Genomic DNA, 21,409 nt, shown 5'->3' with positions numbered 1-21,409 from the left:
CAAGAAGGAGCATGCCCCCCTCCCCCCTGGAAGCAAGTGGGGAAGGGCCAGCCCCACTCCACACACAGGATGGGGGATCTCTGAGTAGAAAATATGGCTCTTTGGAGCAGGGCAGAATGCCCCCCCACACGCATACACACCACAAAAGTGATGCTCGATCCCAGGAAATGCTGGCAGCTCTGGCTGGAGAGATCTTCAGGCACTCATTGAATTATCTGCAGGAGCCAGCAGCAGACTGGAAATCGAGGTCGAGAGATGCCACAGAGGGACTGCCAGCCGGCTTTGGGGGCAGGGATTGTCAGGCCCTGAAGGGGGGGCGGGTCTCCCTTACACACAGGAATCCTGGCCTTTTGCTGGAAGAAAGGGAGGGGGGTCAAGGCACAGCACCAGGGGCCCGGACCTCCCTTTGCAGAACCCTGCATGCTCACAGAGATTGTGGTGCCCGGGTCAGGGCTGGATGCCCAGGAAGGAAGGCCCCAAAATGGGGGGTGGCGGTGGAGGGGTGCAGAGGCAGCCCGGCTGCTCTCGGTAAAGTGGAGGGGGGGTCCCCAATGAGGCTGGGCCGAAACAATTAGCACCATCGGCAGGATGAGCGGGGAGGAAAGAGACCCGTCCGCAGCTGAGGCCTGAGGTTAGGGGGTTGGGTGGAAGACACTTTGAGGGAGGGGCGTCGCTGCACACCCTCCTCTGGCCCTTGATGGCCTTTGCAAGGATGAGGCGCTGGCCTCGCCCCACCCCTGGGAGGAAGGGAGGGAGGGTTCAGGGCATGATTTTCTGCGGGATCTCCACAGAGGCCTTGATGAAGATGGCATTGTCTTTCACGTAGTTGCGCTTCTTGATGTCCTCGTGGGAGATGAATTTGGGGTAGCCAAACCCCAGCAGGCTCTCGTCCAGAGAGGCGCGGCCCTGGCCGGGCTTCTGGAAGTTCTTCCAGTTGGGGTCGGGGAGGAAGGTCTCCGTGATGTGCTGCGGCTTGGAGAGAGAGGGGTCGCTTTGGTCCAGCAGGGAGAAGGTGACCCGGTAGGAGAAGGGCCACTCCAAGAGGTTGTCGTACTGGCCAGCGAGCACCCGGATGTAGACCGAGAGGAAGCTCCCCTCGCCGCTCCCGTTCCCGTTGAGGAAGGCCGAGACCTGCAGCTTGTAGCCATACCGGTGGGTGTAGAACGGGGGGCTGAAGGACTCATAGTTGGCCCGCAGCTTGGCTTCCTGCAGCTTGCGGCTGTAGTCGGCGATCTTCCAGATCAGCACACCGTCGCTGCCCACGGCCAGCTCCTCCACCTCTCGGCGCAACTCTGCCAGCTCCTGCCGCTGCCGGGCCACCAGGGCACCCATCAGGCCCAGGTGCATCTTGGTGCTCTCGTCCAGGTGGCGAGTCATGGCTAGCTTCGGGCACTGGGGAGAGAGGACAGATGCAGCGAGTCTGAATGATCCCCCCTCCCCCCGACAAGCATTCCTCGGAGATGTTGCGGGTTTGGTAAAACGAATGTCGCAATAAAGGGAGTCACACGAAAACAAAATTGTTTCCCAGTGCACGTAAAAGTTATGTTTACACTATACTGTTAGAAGCGAAAATGACTGAGGCTGTCGTATTTTGGTCACATTATGAGAAGACAAGAGTCACTGGAAAAGACAATCATGCTAGGAAAAGTTGAGGGCAGCAGGAAAAGAGGAAGACCCAACAAGAGATGGCTTGACTCAATAAAGGAAGCCACGGCCCTCAATTTACAAGACATGAGCAAGGCTTTCAAAGATAGGACATTTTGGAGGACTTTGATTCATAGGGTCGCCATGAGTCGGAAGCGAATTGATGGCACTTAACACAACACACACAAACACTATACTGTAGTCCAGAGGTTCCTAAACTGTGCTCCGTGGAGCACTTGGTGCTCCGCGAAACAGCTCCTAATGCTCCATGAAAAGATTGGAAAGAAAAATGCTACTGTCATTCAGTTTAGTATATAGGTGCTAGGTGAAAATTAGTGCTCCATTTCTCTCCTGAAAAGTGCTCCATGACTCAAAAGGTTTGGGAACCTCTGCTAGTCTATTAAGTGTGCAATTGCATTATGTCTAAAAAACAATGTACCCAGCTTGCTGCTATGAGAAAAGAGTAGATGACTGGGGAAGGCACTGGAAAACCACCCTGTAAACACAGTCTGCCTAGCAAACGTCGGGATGTGACGTCACCCCATGGGTCAGTAATGACCAGGTGCCTTACCTTTACTGTAATAATAATGAAAAATTTTGAAATATTGTGAGAATTACCAAAATGTGACACAGACACATGAATTGAGCACATGCTGTTGGGAAAATGGTACTGACAGACCTGCTCAAAAACACAATAGCTGTGAAGTGCAATAAAGCTAAGCACAATAAAATTAGGCATGCCTGTAGTCCATTTTTTTAAGATAGTACTGCTCTGGGTGGCTCACAAAATTACTTAAGAACTACTGGACTAGACCCAGGCTCCATCCAGCCCAGCATTCTGTCTCCAAAAGTGGCCAGCCGCATACAAGAGAGAGTCAAGAGAGTGACCCTACCTCTCTTCACGCCAGCATCTAGCATTCCCAGATAGACTCCTTCCACTTATCCTCCGCGAATTTATCTCATCATCTTAAAAAAAGCCATTGCTACATCTTGTGGTGTTGGAGGAGAGTTTTACGGATACTGTGGACCATCAAACACACAAATCGGTGGGTTCTAGATCAAATCAAGCCTGAACTCTCCATTTAGCTAAAACGACTAAACTGAGGCTATTGTACTTTGGTCACATAATGAGAAGACAAGACTCACTGGAAAAGACAATAATGCTAAGAAATGTTGAGGTCAGCAGGAAAAGAGGAAGACCCAACATGAGATAGACTGACTCAATAAAGGAAGCCACAGCCCTCAATTTGCAAGACCTGAGCAAGACTGCTAACAATAGGATACTTTTGCAGATCATTAATTCATAAGGATCCTTTGCAGGTCATTAATTCATAAAGGTAAAGGTCCCCTGTGCAAGCACCGGGTCATTCCTGACCCATGGGATGACATCACATCCCGACGTTTCCTAGGCAGACTTTGTTTGCGGGGTAGTTTGCCAGTGCCTTCCCCAGTCATTTTCCCTTGACTCCCAGCAAGCTGGGTACTCATTTTACCGACCTCGGAAGGATGGAAGGCTGAGTCAACCTTGAGCTGGCTACCTGAAACCGACTCCCGTCAGGATCGAACTCAGGTCATGAGCAGAGCTTGGACTGAAGTACTGAAGTTACCACTCTGCGCTACGGGACTCCTTATTAATTCATAGGGTCACCTTAAGCCAGAAGTGACTTGACAACACTTAACCACACAACACATCTTGTGGCTGTGAATTGCATAACCTGGTTGTGTAGAAGTAGTATTTTCATTTAGTCTGCTCTGACCTTGCAACAATGTAATCATTAACAGAGTTATCAAAAGCCAATATTTATTAATGAACAACCCATCCCTGCTCTCGAATAACAACTCACCAATGATGAAGGGCATAGGAAAGAGCAGTAGTTGAACACTAGGAAATTTGTTATTAGAATCTGATTCCTACAACAGAAGACAATTTTCCAAATTCCAAGTGAGAGTTGTTTAGCCTGTCCCCTTAAGCATCTGCAGCACCTCTTGTTTTAATGTCACCCACATGTGTGTGTTAAGTGCAGTCAAAGTCGCTTCCGACTCATGGCGACCCTATGGATGAAAGTCCTCCAAAATGTCCTGCCTTTGACAGCCTTGCTCAGGTCTTGCAAATTGAGGGCCGTGGCTTCCTTTATAGCAGTGATGGCGAACCTTTTAGAGACCGAGTGCCCAAACTGCAAACCAAAACCCACTTATTCATCGTAAAGTGCCAGCACGGCAATTTAACCTGAATACTGAGGTTTTAGTTTAGAAAAAACAACTCATACGTTAACATCTTATGCTCACAAGCATAAAATGATCCAAACAAAGTGAGGAAAGCAATCCCAAGTGCTTTCATTGATTTAAAATTATTTGGCAGAGAATTCCACACTTTAAGGATTTCATTTTCAGAACAAACTGTACTATCCTTTGTCATCCATAAAATTAAATCATGGCAATGACTGACAAACACCATTTTCCCCATCTGCATTCTCAAAACTCTGCAGGGGGGCTTATTGTTGAGTTGTGCATCTGAGTGGCAAGTCCAAGGCAAAACCTCCCATTCACAAATGGACAACAACCCCCCAATGCAGTTTTGAGAATCTGGATGGGGTAAATGTGCATCTGAGTGGCAAGTCCAAGGCAAAACCTCTCTTTCACAAATAGACAACAAACCCCCCCCCCATGCAGTTTTGAGAATCTGGATGGGGTAAATGTGCATCTGAGTGGCAAGTCCAAGGCAAAACCTCTCTTTCACAAATAGACAACAAACCCCCCCCCCATGCAGTTTTGAGACTCTGGATGGGGTAAATGTGCATCTCTCAGTGGCAAGTCCAAGGCAAAACCTCTCTTTCACAAATAGACAACAAACCCTCCCCCATGCAGTTTTGAGACTCTGGATGGGGTAAATGTGCATCTCTCAGTGGCAAGCAAAAGAGCCGCCCGCCGCAAGCCTCCCGCCGCCCCGCTCTGCCTCAGCAGCAGCGCCGCTGCCCCACCCAGGCGCCGCTCTGGACTCCTCCGCCGCGGCCGCTCATGCTCGGCCGCGAGGGCTGCCCTGCCGGCCGCACCGCTACGCCCACCGAGTCGCCCCGCCCCTCGACAAAGTTGGCTGCAGTGAGGCGGAAACGTGTGCCGAGGCCGCGAGGAGGGGCGGAGGAGGGGGACGGGCAGCCAAGGGGGCGGAGGAGGGGGAGGGGGCGACTCGGCGGGCGTAGCGGTGCGGCCGGCAGGGCAGCCCTCGGGGCCGAGCATGAGCGGCCGGTGGCGGATCTGGAGCGGCACCTGGGTGGGGCGGTGGCGCTGCTGCTGCTGCTAAGGCGGAGTGGGGCGGCGGGAGGCAGATGACGTCGAGGCCGCAAAGAGGGGGCGGGGGATGGGCGGGGGACGGGCGGGGGGCCCCGGCGGCTCCACGCGTGCCCACAGAAAGGGCTCGGCGTGCCGCTTGTGGCACGCGTGCCATAGGTTCGCCAACACGGCTTTATAGAGTCAATCCATCTCTTGTTGGGTCTTCCTCTTTTCCTGCTGCCCTCAACTGTCTTTTCCAGTGACTCTTGCCTTCTCATAATGGGACCTAAATACGATAGCCTCAGTTTAGTCATTTTAGCTTCTAGGGTCAGTTCAGGCTTGATTTGATCTGTAACCCACTGATTTGTTGTTTTTTGGCAGTCCACGGTATCCGTAACACTTTCCTCCAACACCACATTTCAAAATACCATAAAAGGGGCAAATTGACAATTAACAAATTCATTAACAAATCAGCCAAATCAAGAAGTGCCAGCAGGTAGCTGGCAAGAAGTTCAATCGCCTATGCCATCGGGAGGGCATTGGAGCACCCCAAGACCGCTGGACACACCACTCTGCAACCCTGCTCAGAAAGAGGGAAGGGAAACGGTCGAATGGAGGCTTACCCGATGTTTGCAGCCAGCCTCCTTGAAAGGGCAGAGTGCCAAGGCTGTGGTGCAGTTTTCTTTCAAGTGCCCACCGAGGTCTTCTCTTGCAATGCTGGGCACCCCACACTGGTTAGGGCAAGGGACAGGGTACCGTGGACACTGGTACTCATGATTCTAGGGGTAAAGGAACACATTAAAAAAAATATATCCTGCAGGTAATCTAAATTACAGCTGCCAGTTTCTGCAGAATGTCATGTTATTTCTACCAGCGGGCCTGGTATGGTTCAGAGGGACAAATGTTTTTGCAAGGCATCTACATCACAAGTCCCAGTCAGAACATCTATGGGGTTCACACGTGTCCAAAGATGCATGCCTACAGCCACAATATCTAGGAAAACAGAATTGCACTTACCTGTTGAACTAACCCAAGACTCAAACTTCTCCCACTTCAAATCATATGAATAGCAGGTGGAGGGCTTTCTGGCCTGCAGCAAGGCTTCCCTCACTGGGGCAGAAATCGTTCCTCCCTGGGGCAAATCCTCCAGGCAGTGAAATGTAGTCAGCTCACATCATGGTGTATTAGGGCACACCACCACAGAAGGTCTGGGACCGGAGGGAGTTCTATGTAAACTGACCCTGCCAGGTGATGAAGTTCCGAGAACCAGATTTTCCATGGCCAATACGGGGCGATCAGGATACAGGACGTCCTGTCCGCCCTGATCTTGCCTAAGACCTAGTAAAAAGTTTCTGGTGGCAGGCCTGCACGCAGGCACAGTCCCAAACGTGGGGCTGCAACAAAGACTGAAAATGAACTAAACGATTCTCAAGAAGCCACAACACTTTCCCAAGTGAAGATATACAGCAACAGGTACCTTACCAGGCCAGATTACATTTCCCTTCCCTGACCAGAAGGGGCATTCAGGTCGCTGGGAGAGGAACGAAAGAATGGTGGGGCAGGAGGGTGAAAGCAACCTTCAGTGGTAGGGGGAAGGCGCTCGGTACACTCTCTTTTGCCCAGCATCCTCTTTCCAACAGTGGCAGCCAGGTAATGCCAGGAAACCTCAAGCAGAGCTGTTTAGTGACCCCGGCTAATACTCACACACATACCACAAAGTTCCCATGCCCCCTGTTAAAGCCATTCAAGCTAGCAGCCACTGCTGCATCTTGTGGGAGTGAGTTCCATTAATTAAATTAGGCACTGTGCAAAGAAACCTTTTGCCTCCACTGGTTCTCACCCTCCTAATTGTCAGTTTTGTCGAGCAAGAATAACCTCTCAAAAACACCACCTGTCGTGCCTCCCCTTGTCTTAAAAAAAAGGCTGGTAGTAGGGAAATTTAAAAGAAGGAGAGGAGTTGGTTCTCTGCTTTTCTCTACCTTTAAGGAGTCTCAAAGCAGCTTACAATTGCCTTCCCTTCCTCTCCTTACAACAGACACCTTGTGAGGTAGGTGGGGCTGAGAGAGCTCCAAGAGAACTGGGCCTAGCCCAAGGTCACCCAGCTGGCTTCATGTGGAGGAGTGGGGAAACCAACCTGGTTCACCAGATTAGAGTCCGCTGCTCGTGTGGAGGAGTGGGGAATAGAACCCGGTTCTTCAGATCAGAGTCTGCCGCTCTTGACCACTACACCATGATGTACTCCTCAAAAATGCCTCTCCCCCCAGGACACCTTTTCTCAACCATTCCTCAATTGGAGGCTACTACAAATCCCAGCTGCCTGTTCTAGTTCCCCCACCCCTTCCCCAGGGCCTCTTTTCCCAAAGCCAAGTCTCACCTGGATAGTATCATACAGGAAGTCCTTTGAACAGTAGCTGCAGGGCTGTGTGCGCTTGGGGCACTCCACAAGCATGTGCTGCGATAGCAGCCTGCGCATCATGCGCGCCCCACACTTGTTCTCACAGTAAACACTCTCCTGGGGACAGAGGCCATGGTGGTCCTGGGAAGAGAGTCACAAACCAGACGGGGAAATCAGCGGTTGTTTGCCAAGAATGAGTGATGCACTACCTGAGGTCACACCTGCCTGGAAGCCCTTCCTCCAAAATTCTACACCTATCCAGAGAAAGGCACCATCCTCTCCCAGGCATCTATTAACAGCATGAATCCATCCAAGTTTCCCTCCACATATCCTTCCCCCGATGGCCACATCCTCAGAAGGGGACCGGCAGCTCAGCAGATGCCACTCTGAATTCTCTCTTGCTTCCTTCGAGCCTAACTGGCAGGAGAGATGCTACCTAGCAGTCAAAAATTGGGCAAGTGACGTCCAACGATGAAGCCCAAATTCAACATCTTTCCTCCCTGGCTTATTCGCTTTAAAAAAAAACCCTCTTATGTTTCATTACTTAGATGTACTTTCCCAAATTGCCAAAGGCAGCATTTAAAGAATAGAAAAGAATCCCCCCCAAACACACTCACAAAGGAAGAGAGAGCATCTTGTGCTACAGTGGACATTTTGATCCAGCCAAACTTCACTGCTCCTTCCCTGCCATCTCCCTGCTCGCTGGGAGCTCTTCCCAACTATGGGGAGGGGCTGTGGCTCAGTGGCAGAGCATCCACTTGGCACACAGAAGGTCCCAGGTTCAATCCCCGGCACGTCCAGTTAAAGGGACCAGGCAAGTAGGTGATGTGAACGACCTCTGCCTGAGACCCTGGAGAGCTGCTGCTGGTCCGAGTAGACAGTACTGACTTTAATGGACCAAGGGTCTGATTCAGTACAAGGCCGCTTCATGTATTCAACTTCAGGGCCCATTTGCAGGTTTTTCTCCATGCCAAAGAGACCCCTCGCTTCTTTTACAAGAAGTCTCAAAATTGCCCACCTGTATGGGAACAGCGACAACTTCCTCCTAAGAAGTCACCCCCTTCCCGAACCGCGCATGTCAGCACAGGAGCTCAGCCGAGGTTTCTCGACACAAAACAGGAGCCACACAAGAAGAAGAGTTGGTTTTTATATGCCGACTTTCTCTGCCACTTGAGACTCAAACCCTAACCCTTCCCCTCCCCACAAGACACCCTGTGAGGTAGGTGGGGCTGAGAGAGTGTGACTAGCCGAAGGTCACCCAGCTGGCTTCGTGTGTAGGAGTGAGGAAACAAATCCAGTTCACCAGATTAATTAAATTAGAGCGTCTGCCGCTCATGTGGAGGAGTGGGGAATCAAACCCGGTTCTCCAGATCAGAGTCCACCACTCCAAACCACCGCTTTTAACCACTACACCACAAGCTGGCAAGAGTCTAAAAGGTTTCGGAATCTCAGCCTCAGACGGTATCCTGAGAAGGGGAGCGGCTCCAGGAGGCAAGACTGGCTTTAAATTAAGCAGCACAGAGGCCTGGTTTAAACGGCCACTGGGGAAGAGGGCCCTGCCTTAGCCAACAAGGGCATGCCACAAGCCAAGCGAGATCCATCTCACACCTGCCCACAGATGGCTGGGCCAGAACCTATGGCAGGGGTTCCCAAACTTTTCAGGCCACCGCCCCCTTGGTTTCACAAACGCAACCCCTGCGCCCCCAAGCCTATCCTATAAAAAGCATTATTCAAAATAGGGGTTTGCATGACGCACTGAAGAAGATAATAACAACAAAATTTCTAAACAGTTTACAATTAATTGCACATCTATTCAAAATCAAATTAAAACTTTTTAGTTGAAGTTTATTCAACAAAACTGATGGACTTGATCCAGTGGTACCAGTTCTTCAAAGTCTGGGGAAAAATTCTGATCGTTTCCACTAAATTTGCCAGCATGGTACCATAGCTTGATCTATTGTAAATGAGTGAACAACACAGTTGAAGGGGCCCACCTCTAGCGCCCCCTGCTGCCCTCTGGTCTCTTAGTGCCCCCCTAGGTAATCCCACCGCCCCCACCCCCGGGGGTGGTACTGCCTGCTTTGGGAACCATTGCCCTACGGCCTCACCTCGTACGCTTCCCCGGTGAAGTCGGCGCCACAGAACTCACACTTGAGGTGGCGCTGCGGGCAATCGTGCTGTACGTGGGGCGGCAGGTCACGGCGGCTCAGCTTCGTGCCGCAGCGATTGGGGCACGGCACCACGTTGTAGCTGCATGTGCCGAGGTGCGCCTGTGTGCAAGGCGGGAGGAGAGAGGGAAACAGAAAGGAAGGGGGCATTAGTTGCCGCCATGCCGGGCCAGCCTCCCCTTGATTGAGACCAACCCCCCCGTCCCTCTCCTCGCGGGTACCGCACCAGGTTCCCTGTCACCCTCCTCCATTTCAACACACACAGTACCAGGGTGGTTGCACGGGGGACTTGCAATCTAGCCGCTGACCTGCAAGTGCCGGATCGTGCCACTCCAGCGACACCCTTCCTCGCTGTGGATGCACCGAATGGTCAGGTTTAACACCTGAGCCTCCAAATCAGGGTCTGGGTAGATCTGGAAGGGGTGGGGGAAGAAAAGAGATCAGATCTGTAGGGGCTTGGAAGCAAAACTTCCCTGGAAGAAGAATCATAGAGTTGGAAGGGACCACCAGGGTCATCTATTCCAACCCCCTGCACAATGCAGGAAATTCGCCGCACACCCACACTGACCCCAACTCCATGCCCATAAGATGGCCAAGATGCCCTTCCTCTCATCATCTGCCTGAGGTCATAGAATCAGCATTGCTGACAGATTATAGAATCATAGTGTTGGAAGGGACCACCAGGGTCATCTAGTCCAACCCCCTGCACAATGCAGGAAATTCACAACTACCTCCCCCACACACACCCCAGTGACCCCCACTCCATGCCCAGAAGATGGCCAAGATGCCCTCCCTTTCATGATCCACCTAAGGTCACAGAACCAGCATTGCTGACAGATGGCCATCTAGCCTCTGCTTAAAAACCTCCAGGGAAGAAGAGGGGTTGGGTTTTTTTGACCCCACTTTTCTCTACCTTTAAGGAGTCTCAAAGCGGCATACAATCACCTGCCTTTCCCCCCTCCAATAACAGACATTTTGTGAGGAAGGTGGGGCTGAGAGTTTGGAGAGGACTGTGACTAGCCCAAGGTCACCCAGAAGGCTGCATGTGGAGTGGGGAATCGAACCCAGTTCTCCAGATTAGAGTCCGCCACTCATGAGGAGGAGTGGGGAATCACACACGGTTCTCCAGAATCCGCCACTCCCAACCGGTACACCACGCTGGACGTCAATAAGACAGCCCCCCCCCCCCCATTCTATTGCTCCCTTCAACACGCAACATGCTGTGCAGAAAGATACAGAGACAGACTCCCTGTCCCCAGAAGCTCGCAGCCGGACTTTTTTGACCAAGGGTTGAATAACCTAAGACGGAAGAGCTGGCCACCCACAATTCCACATCAACCGGGGCTCACCTTGGCATAGTCGAGGGGCAGCTGATCCTCCGGACACTTGAAGACCCCTTCGCTGCAAAGAGCAATAAGAAGAGTGAAAATCCAGACAGATCCATCTAGCCCATGTTGCAGACAATAATCAGGATTAACCCACCCCAACCCAAAAACTGTGCATTGAGAGCAGCCAGATTCTACCAATTAGGCATATTTGCCCACTTCTTCTTCTTTGCCACCATTTTGCAGCATTTCTCTTGCCACTAGAAACTCTACCTCTCCTCTGGCTGCTAGGAGCTTTATGAGCCACAGACTCCCAAACCTGTCTTGGACACCAAGACAACTTGCCTTGAGAAGAGACCCCAAGACAGCAACCAAAACCCATTTCCAGGCTTCTGCAAAACCATCACAAATCAAAAACCATCCTGACCCTTTCCAGTCAAGCACGCAACACCTTTGTATTGCCAAAAGGTCTGGTCGCGCCAAACACAAAAATGATACCCATTATACAGAATGAGAACTGAGGGTGGGCCGCCGCTCCATGGTGGAACGTGTGCTTGGCGTGAGGAAGGCCTAAGGTTCAATCCCCAGCATCTCATAAGAACATAAGAAAAGCCCTGCTGGATCAGATAGAGGCCCATCAAGTCCAGCAGTCTGTTCACACAGTGGCCAACCAGGTGCCTCTAGGAAGCCCACAAGCAAGACGACTGCAGCAGCACCATCCTGCCTGTGTTCCTCTGCACCTAATATAATAGGCACGCTCCTCTGATCCAGCTGAAAGGATCATGTAGCAGGGATGCGACAGGCCTCTAGTTGAGACTGGAGAGCTGCTGCCAGTGTGAACAGGCAACACTGACCTTGAAGGACTGATGATGCGGTTCAGTATAAGGCATCTTCATCTGAGGCACCCAAGGCTACTGTTTGTGCGAAAAGTGCTGTCAAGTCACAGTCAACATATGGCGACCCAGTAGTTTTCAAGGCAAGAGACTAACAAAGGTGGTTTGCCATGGCCTGCTTCTGCACAGCGACCCTGGACTTCCATGGTGGTCTCCCATCCAAATACTAAACCGGAGTGCTTAGCTGTTGAGAACTGATGAGATCGGGCTAGCCTGGGCCATCCAGGTCAAAGCAGGAGATGTTCAGAGGTGGGTTTGCGATTGCCTGCCTCTGCATAGCAACCTTGGACTTCCTTGGTGGTCTGCCATCTTAGCACTAACCACGGCCAACATGCTTCCAAGATCTGACTAGCCTGGGCCATCTGGGTCAAAGCAAGAGACCAACATAGCAACCCTGGTGGTCTCCCATCTAAGTACTAACCAGGGACGACCCTGCTTAGCTTCTGATACCTGACTAGATAGAGCTAGCCTGGGCCATCTAGGTGATGGCACCCAAGACTACTGCATAAGCCCAAAGCTTGGAGCTGGGGCCCAGGTGCTCCTCTGCAGGCCTAACCAGAGGTTGACATGGCTTCATTGTACCCTTGCTTGGCTGAGGGGGGAGGGGGGGGAAGACATCCCCCATTACACAGACATTGGCCATAATTGCAGCAGACATTTCCCTGGTCATGGGGAATGCAAACACAACAGAAGATCCTTCCCCCACCTAGAAGGGATGTCACTCCCCTGAAGCCCCCTCCTAAGCCTAGCTTAGGACTCTCCAGAATAGGGTTGCCAGACCCCCACCAGAGGCGGGGGATCCCCCACTTTGCGTCCCCCAGCACCATCCAGCTGGCCTGCAGGGGTCTTACCAAGTTTAAACTGAGGTCTAGGCACTGACGTCGCCGGTGTGATAACATCGCTTCCGGAAGTGATGTCATGACACTGGCTACGACACGGGAGATGCTCTGGTATTTGGGCAAAACTCTGTGGTAAAAGGAGCTTCTACCAGAGAGTTTTTGCCCAAATGCCAGAGCCTCTCCCTCATCTCCGCTGATGTGAAGACACCACTTCTGGAAGTGACATCATCAACTAGGAGCTGCTGAGGCGTAGGCCACATTTCAAGATTCCCCCTCCCCCTTCCCCCCCCCCCGATAGCCAGGGGGGACCTGGCAACCCTACTCCAGCAGCACCCTGCCCTTTCCATAAGCGTGCAGCAACCTCACAACCCAGACAGCCACCGGGGAGAGTTTGGGGTCACCTCCCCGCTCCTTTAATCCTCTCCATCTGCCTCAACACTCCCTCCCCAGCCAGCCCAGCAGCACCCTGCTGAGCCAATGTCCGCAGCTGTCCTGGCAAGCCTCTGCCCCCTAGAGCCACATGGCTGCCTGTCCAAGCCACATAAGGCCAGATGGGCACTGGCATGATACCAATGAGGCAGCTGCCGCTGTGCCCATTAAGCCCCATTGGAAGGCGCACGCAACCCTGGACAGTCCGGCAACCAGACCAGAGTGGACCTGGGTGACCCAACAAGACCGCTGCCTCAGTGCCCAGCTCGTGGCTAATGCGATCTTAGGGTGCATCAACAGAGGTATCACATCCCAATCACAAGATGTCACAGTCCTGCTGTACACTGCATTGGTTAGGCTGCAGCTGGAGCATTGTGTGCAGTTCTGGAGGCCTCACTTCAAAAAGGATGTGGACAGAAGCGAGCGGGTGCAGAGGAGAGCAACGGGGATGATCAGGGGCCTGGAGACCAAGCCCTGCGAGGAAAGGCTGAGGGAGATGGGAATGTTTAGTCTGGAGAAGAGGAGGTTGAAGGGAAACAGGATTGCTCTCTCGAAGTACGTGAAGGGCTGTCACTTAGAGGAGGGCAGGGAGCTGTTCCTGTTGGTAGCAAGGACTCGCAATAATGGGTTTAAATTGTGGGCAGAAAGGTACCAGATGGATATTAGGGGGGGGGGGAATTACAGTAAAAGTTGTTTGACAGTGGAACGGGCTACCTAGGGAGGTGGTGAGCTCCCCCTCACTGGCAGTCTTCAAGCAGAGGCTGGACAAGCCCTTGTCAGGGATGCTCTAGGCCAGTGATGGCGAACCTATTAGAGACCGAGTGCCCAAACTACAACCCAAAACCCACTTATTTATCGCCAAGTGCCAACAAGGCAATTTAGCCTGAATACTGAGGTTTTAGTTTAGAAAAAACAACTCATACATTCACATCTTTTGTCTTAAAAGAAAAACACAATAACAGAGCTTTCAATGATACAAACAACTTTTTATGGAAAGGTAAAAGTTTGCATTTGGTATGCTTTTGAACAATCTAGTCCAGCTCCTGTATCTCACAGTGGCCCACATCTATAATAAAGACGTAGCACATACCCATCAGGGCTAGTAACCTGTGATGAACTATTCCTCCAGAAATTAGTCCAATCCCCTCTCAAAGGCATCTAGGCTAGATGACATCACCACATCCTGTGGCAAGGAGTTCCACAGGTTAATTACATGGGTAAGTGGGTGTTCCTCTTTTATTGAGCAGAGGGAGAGTAACTGGTCCTCCGCACCCCAGCAGTGTCTTTTCTGGTGGCTGTCTGCTGGTGTTCTTTTGCTTCTTTTTACATTGTTAGCCCCTTAGGGACAGGGAGCAGTTAGAAAAGTGAAATATAAATACTGATAATAATAGTAATACTGTGCAAGATTGCATTCATTCTTTTATTAAGCCAGCAGTATCCTAGTTGGATGGCTGCATCATGCTGTATTTGATGAACACTCACAGCTATGTGAAATACTGCATGCACTCTATGGCCCCTTCCAACTCTATGATTCTATGGTTTTCCTGAGAGCAAACGCCCGGGACTGGATAGGCCCCCTTTGGTCTGATCCAGCAGGGCTCCAGCATCCTTCAGGAGCCGCCCTTCCTCGCAGGCATTAATGCTTTTCACACTACGCCAGACACACAAACGCACCCCCACGGTTAAAAGAAAGCAGAACCAGCTGCTGCAACCGGAATGCCGGCAGGGGCCGTCAGCTGCCCGGCCACGGCAGCCATTCGAGGGCCCGCCATCCGACAGCCAAGCCCACCAGCTTGCCTTTGTTGTTACAGGGGCCTGGCTGGAAGCCCCCGTCTCCAGCCTGTCCCAGCCCTGAACCAAGAGAGCCCTTGTTCACCAAGGGGGCTGATGACAGGTGGGGAGCGTGAAGCTGATGCGTTCTCCGCTGAAAACCAAAATCCAAACGGCAAAGAAAAACGAGCTGGAGAGTGGGCCAGACTCCCTCACCCCGACACGCCAGTTCTCCAACAAGCAAGGCATTTTCCCCTTGTGGGGAGCAGTGTTTGGCCACATAACACTGCTTTCCTCCCCCCCCCCCACAATCTGGAGTAGCCAAGTCTAGACACAGGATTACTCCCTCATCATCTGTGTGTGCGCGCGGAAGCCTCCCCTCCAGCCGCCCGGGAGAGCAAATTTGAGAGCTCCTGCCCCCTCCCTCCCAGGGCTCACCAGCCGTACCACTGCTGCCTCCCACTTGCAAATGTTTAAGAAGAAGAAGAGTTGGTTTCCCTACCACTTATGGGAGACTCAAACCGGCTTATAATCGCCTTCCTCTCTCCACAAGAGACACCCTGTAAGGTAGGTGGGGCTGAAAGACCTTGAAGAGAGCTGTGGCTTGCCCAAGGTCACCCAGCTGGCTTCCTGTGGAGGAGTGGGGAAACAAATCCAGTTCACTGGATTAGCCTCACCGGATTAGCCTCCGCCGCTCATGTGGAGGAGTGGGGAATCAAACCTGGTTCTCCAGATCAGACTCCACCGCTCCAGCCGCTGCTCTTAACCACTACACTATGCTGGTTCTCCCAAAAAAACCTCCCCAAAAAGCTAGTCAGCCCCATCAATGAGCACAGCGACATGCCTCCTGCTGACTTCCAGGCATCCCAAGTGTCCTCAAATTCTGCATTCCACAGAAAGCATTAAGCAAGCATGGGGGAGAATCTGCACAACCTCCCTCCTCATTGTAAGCCCATTCCAACAGCCCCCCCCCTCCGTCCACTTTGGACCAGCTTTTCTCCAGACAGCCACTAATTTGAAACGGTCAAGAGGCCATGACTGGGAAGGGGGATATCCCAAACAATCAGGCTGCTGCCTCCACACTCTCTCAGCCCCACCTACCTCACAGGGTATCTATTGTGGGAAGGGGAAGGGAAGGTGATTGTAAGCCGGCTTGATTCTTCCTTAAGTGGTAGAGAAAGTTGGCATATAAAAACCAACTCTTCTTCTTCTGTGTTGTGACCCAGGACCAAAACCCAGGCCACTCTTCTTCCCTCTCCTGCTAACTGATGCTTGTTCCTCAAGTGTACTGGGAAGACTGGCACGTTGGCATAAACATGGTGGAGGAATCACACAGCCTGGTCCCACGGCTCCTTGTGGCCGTGCCAGGGCGAGCACGGATTTGCAGAATCCAGCAGCTGGCAGCAGCGGGCAATTTTGCCCTTGCCACGGGGATTCCATTTGCTATTGTACGCCCGGAACGGTTTTCGCACCAAGAATTTAAGCTGGTTGTCTGCCACGGAGACAGCTCTCCTCTCCTCTTTTGCAAGGTAAGGAAAGGAAAGCCCTCGGGAAGAAGGCAGCGGGATTCTCCTTTTGACAGCTGCTCTCCCTTTGTTAAGGGAAGGGAAAATATGGGGGAGGAGGGGAGGAAAAAGGCTTATCTGTCCAAACCAATACAAACCGGATCTGGGCGTCAGTTTGTTCAGGAACAACCAGCCCCTTTGAGATATTTGCACAAGAGGAGTCCCCAGATGAGCCACAGAACCTGTTTAAAGTGCTGAGATTTCAGAATTTAACTTAAAATCAGAGCGCTTCTTGAGCACCAGCAGAAAGCAGGTATGCCGTCTACCTAGGCTGGGCGTCAAGAGGAAGGGCATCAGCAAGAGAGACCCACAGAGCAACATGTTAGCTGAATGGGGGGGGGGATGTTCCTCAAGTAATCTTCCTTTGCTGGCCTCTCCTCATCACCAACAAAGCAACAAACCTAGATATAAAAGTTCTGAAAAATTTAGAGCCAGAAGACAAACAAAAACCCAAGCTTCACCTTCCCGTCAAACCTTCTTATTTTGCTGCTTTAACAACATAAAATGCATCATTCGTAACTTGCTTCGCATATGAAAGGCGCTAATTGGCATGTTTATAGAGTTTAAACCAGTAAATGCCTTTGTTTCCTTCAAGCAAAACTGCAGAATGCTGTACCCTATGCTACCTTATCACATGTGTTTTGGTTTCTGCCATGTAAGAGATGGCGGGGAGGGTGAAAGTTGAAATCAGAAAACAGACGTTAGAGTAATGAAAAGAAACGGCATTATTTTGACAGAAACAATATACAATCAGAACACCCGCCTGTTTTGATAACCGGTTACATTGTATAATGCTGAACACATGCAACTCTTGTTTATTACAAACCGCACTGTAGCATACGGCTGTCAAAACTATTCACATTTAAATAAACGTATCTTGGAAAATACATTTTATATGTTGACATCATACCAAGGATTTATCATTACTAAAAGCTGCATATTGTACAGTATGAAAAATTATGTACGACATCAATTGAGTAAAGCATTGTCTGAAAAAGAATTTGCATTAATTCCAAAAGAGAACACAATATCCTAATTTATTTTAGCGTTCCCCTATATTTTCCAGTTTTGCAGCTGAAAAAACTGGGGGGGGGGGAGTTCTTAGGAAAAACACATTTCCCCCAAAAGTATTTTTTCTTTTTCTTTCCTCCAGGGCCTTCACGTATCTGAACAGCCACAAACCCACCCATTTTTCAGGGTTATCTTTTCAGAAGGGAGCGTTTGGCCTAGTTAACTTCTCCCATCTCAATACAATAGCCACAAAAAGAGAGGTCAACTTTCACACTGTAAAAATACAGGCAAAAGCCCTGCTGGGTCAGACCAGCTCTTCCCACCCTGGCCAGCCAGGTGGTGAAATGTTTTGAATGCTCGAGAAGGGCTATGGTATTCACACAGCATTAAACAGGCCCTGCATCTTCAGCACACCAGGGTCTCTCTGGACCCCAAGGTGGAAACGCTACAGAGCGCAAACATTAAGCTAGAGGAGCCGTGAAGTCTGGATAGGGAGGGTGAATGCAAAGGCTTAATCCCCGCTAAAGACTGTTCAGTCTCCCTCATGCTTGGCTGGGCAGAGAATGTGCTGAGGCAGCATGTGTGTGTTGGGGGGGGGGGTCAGCCCCTGCCTTTAACCTTCCCTGCAGAACTACTGCCCGAAGGTCACCCTGCCCAGAGCTGGCAGGGAAAGAAGTCCTCCATTTCGAACACACAGTTCGATTCAAAGTCCACCCAGAAATGAACAATGAACCCCAGCGGTGGGAGTAGCTGCTTCCGGTGACTCAGAGCAATGGGAAAGGCACTTTGCGCATGCACAGAGAGAACCCTCTATGGCAGCTTCACCATATTCTAGAGCTGCGCTAAAAAGAAAAGAAAAAAGATTCTGGGATTCAATCCTGGCAAACTCTGGCCAGGTCACGCCCCCCAATTGGCTGTCAATCCGTTAAGCATCAGGGCCCAGATGCAGGCCACAGGTCGCCGCTCTGCATGGGAAGTGCGCATGTGCGTGCACACAAACCACTTGGTGTGCCAAGCCCCTGCACTAGTCAACATATCCCAAAAGTAGTGCTGGGCTCCAGGCTAAGGCCGCACAACTTGCTCTGTGAGCCCCGCAGGTCTCCAGCAACTAAGCCGCCAGCCTCATTCTTAGCATATTGTCTCCTGGCATATGGTTCTCCCCTCCTGCATTTTACTCTCCCAACAACCCCCTGCAAGGTAGGCTAGGCTGAGTGAGGGACCAGGCTACGGTCACCCAGCAAGATTCCAAGACAAAGCAGGGATTCAAACCCTAGTCTCCCCAGCACTAATCTATAGGGTTGCCAGGTCCCTCTTCGCCACCTGCGGGAGGTTTTTGGAGGCGGAGCCTGAGGAGGGTGGGGTTTGGGGAGGGACTTCATTGCCATAGAGTCCAATGTCCAAGGCGGCTGTTTTCTCCAAGTGAACTGATCTCCTGCTATTACAGCTGGTCTCCAGCCAATAGAGATCTCCAGCTACTACCTGGAGTAGCCAAAGAGTCCAATTGCCAAAGCGGCCATCCTCGCCAGGTGAACTGATCTCTATCGGCTGGAGATCAGTTGTAATAGCAGGAGATCTCCAGCTACTACCTGGAGGTGGGCAACCCTACTAATCTAACCACTATACCTTACTGGCTCTGAACACCTGGGTCTGCAAACACACACACACACACAACCTCCATGGAATGAAGGAAGCCGCGGCCACGGAAAATAGAAAAATACCTCCGCCTGCATTCCTGAAGACACAAACACTCTTTATGCTCCTCCAGCTGGGGCAAGCTCGGGCGTGTTTGGCCTCTCGCCTCCCCCCTCCCCAACCCACCCGCACCCAGAGGAGACAAAACAAGCCCACCAAGGGAGGGGGGAGAGAGAGGGCAGGCCTCCCTACCAAGGGCATGGGCTCCACTTGGGGGGGGGGGTGTCGAGGTGGAAGGAAAGAGCTGAGGAACAAGGCAGGATCCAAAAAGCAAAGATGGGAGGAGGAATCTGGAGCCCCCAGCAAAGCCGCCAGGCTGACAGCATCCACAGCTGGGAGAGAGGCTGTACGGCCCAACGGTTAGCAGACCCTAGGAAGGGGCCTGGGTTCGAATCTCTACTCTGCCAAGGCACTTATTCCTGGGGAACTGGGTGGAGCTGGGATGGGATGGGGGCATTCAGGCTACCTGGAGCTCCCTTAGGGTTGCCAGGTCCCTCTTCACCACTGGTGGGAGGTTTTTGGGGCAGAGCCGGAGGAGGGTGGGGTTTGGGGAGGGGCTTCAACGCCATAGAGTCCCAATGCCAAAGTGGCCGTTTTCTCCAGGTGAATTGATCACTATCGGCTGGAGCTCAGATGTAATAGCAGGAGATCTCCAGCCACCACCTGGAGGCTGGCAACCCTCAGCTCCCCAGGAAAGGCAGGATGGAAGGAGAAGCGCCGCACGCACCCCCAGCTCAGAACGCAGTTTCCCCGTGACACTGGATGGAGATGTCCCCTGCCCCAATTCCCCCGAGGGGCTGCCCCCCGGGGGTCGTTTGGACGGTGCTCATGGTGGGGGGGACCCAGAAGCGATCAGAGCCGCCTTCGGCAAGGGGCGTCCAGGCGGACCAGCCCGACTCTCTCGGCCCCCCCCCCCACCGTCGGCGGCTATTGTTCCGCCGATCTCCCCCCCCCCACCCCCCTTGCGACGGCAGCCGGCGCCGCCTTTTCGGGAGACCGGGCGGAGAAGAGACGCGCCCCCCCTCTCTTCCCCCTCCCCTCTCTTCCCCCCCCCGGGCGACCACCGACCCGAGGAACTCCCCCCCTCTCTTCCCCCCTCCCCCCCGCTCTCTTCCCCCTCCCCCCCTCTTCCCCCCCGGGCGACCACCGACCTAAGGAACTCCCCCCCGCTCTCTTCCCACTCCCCCCCTCTTCCCCCCCGGGCGACCACCGACCTGAGGAACTCCCCCCCTCTCTTCCCCCCTCCCTCCTCTCTTCCCCCCTCCCTCCTCTCTTCCCCCCTCCCTCCTCTCTTCCCCCCTCCCCTCCTCTCTTCCCCCCTGGGTGACCACCGACCTAAGGAACTCCCCCTCTCTTCCACCTCCCCCTCCCCTCTCTTCCCCCCTGGCGACCACCGACCTAAGGAACTCCCCCCGCTCTCTTCCCCCCTCCCCTCTCTTCCCCCCTCCCCCTCCCCTCTCTTCCCCCCCGGGCGACCACCGACCTAAGGAACTCCCCCTCTCTTCCCCCTCCCCTCTCTTCCCCCCCCTCTCTTCCCCCCCGGGCGACCACCGACCTAAGGAACTCCCCCTCTCTTCCCCCTCTCCCCCCCGGGCGACCACCGACCTAAGGAACTCCCCGCTCTCTTTCCCCCCCTCTCTTCCCCCCCCCGGGGCGACCACCGACCTGAATACCTCCCCCCTCCCCCCCCGGGGCGGCCCCCGACCTGAGGAACTCCTGGAGGCAGGTGTCGCAGAAGCGGTGGCCGCAGGTGGAGACGCGCACGGGCTCCCGCATGGCCTTGGCGCACAGCGGGCACAGCAGCCGCCGCTTGGGCTTCTCCAGGAACTTGTAGTCGAAGCCCGGCATCTCCCTGCCCGCCCGCCCGCCCGCCCGCCCGCCCGCCGGGCGCGCCCCCCGCCCCACTGCCCCGCCGCACCCCACGCCGCCGCTCGGGCTCTGCGCGCCCCCCGCCTGCCCGCGCTCGCTCCCGCGCGCCTCCGCTCCTCCTCCGCCTCCTCCCCCCCCCCCGCCGCCGGGTCCTAGCGCCGCGGCAAGGTTGCCAACGCCGCGCGCCCCCCTCGACCAGCCTGCTCTTGTGCCTTGGAGAGAAGCGCCGCCGCCTGCCGCGCAGGAGAGGAAACAGCGGCGGGGCGGCTCGGAAAAAGGGGAACCGGCCGCGACGAGGCGTGCAGTCCAGGGCAGCCGGGTCTCGGGGCCAACGGGGGCCGGCCGGAGGCCCCCAAAGCACGGAGGCCTCTTGGCTCGGTGCGCGTCGCCCGACCGCAGCTCCTTCGGCGGGGCTAAAAGGAAAGAGACGCTCACGGACGTTGTTCAGATAGACTTTGTGCATGTGACATCCAGAGAGTTGACACGCTAGCTCATCTGTTGGAATGTCCCCTATACCAGAGCTTAACTGAAGGCGGGGGTCG

At 53.3% G+C, this 21,409-nt stretch overlaps 1 protein-coding gene across 1 annotated transcript; it reads right to left on the bottom strand.

The window, feature by feature from the left end:
- Positions 1-759: 759 nt before the first annotated feature.
- On the bottom strand, positions 760-20,857 carry TRAF4 (TNF receptor associated factor 4). Its single transcript, XM_056865006.1, has 7 exons — positions 20,704-20,857; positions 10,824-10,875; positions 9,783-9,887; positions 9,415-9,576; positions 7,286-7,447; positions 5,535-5,690; positions 760-1,392 (listed from the first exon to the last, which is right to left on the bottom strand). Exons 1-7 carry the CDS (start codon positions 20,844-20,846, stop codon positions 760-762), a joined length of 1,413 nt encoding a protein of 470 aa, XP_056720984.1. The 5' UTR covers positions 20,847-20,857.
- Positions 20,858-21,409: the final 552 nt, after the last annotated feature.

This window comes from Euleptes europaea, chromosome 19, assembly GCF_029931775.1.
Source record: "Euleptes europaea isolate rEulEur1 chromosome 19, rEulEur1.hap1, whole genome shotgun sequence".
Classification (NCBI taxonomy): domain Eukaryota; kingdom Metazoa; phylum Chordata; class Lepidosauria; order Squamata; family Sphaerodactylidae; genus Euleptes; species Euleptes europaea.
This window is presented reverse-complemented; position numbering and strand designations above follow the sequence as displayed.

Bases quoted from the DNA above. Each gene is read 5' to 3' on its own strand.
- TRAF4 (XM_056865006.1), bottom strand. From the start codon at position 20,846: ATGCCGGGCTTCGACTACAAGTTCCTGGAGAAGCCCAAGCGGCGGCTG. The intron at 7,448-9,414 runs GTGAGGCCGTAG...CTCTCTTCCCAG, and splicing joins TCACCGGGGAAGCGTACGAG to GACCACCATGGCCTCTGTCC. The intron at 5,691-7,285 runs GTGAGACTTGGC...CTTTACCCCTAG, and splicing joins TCCTGTATGATACTATCCAG to AATCATGAGTACCAGTGTCC.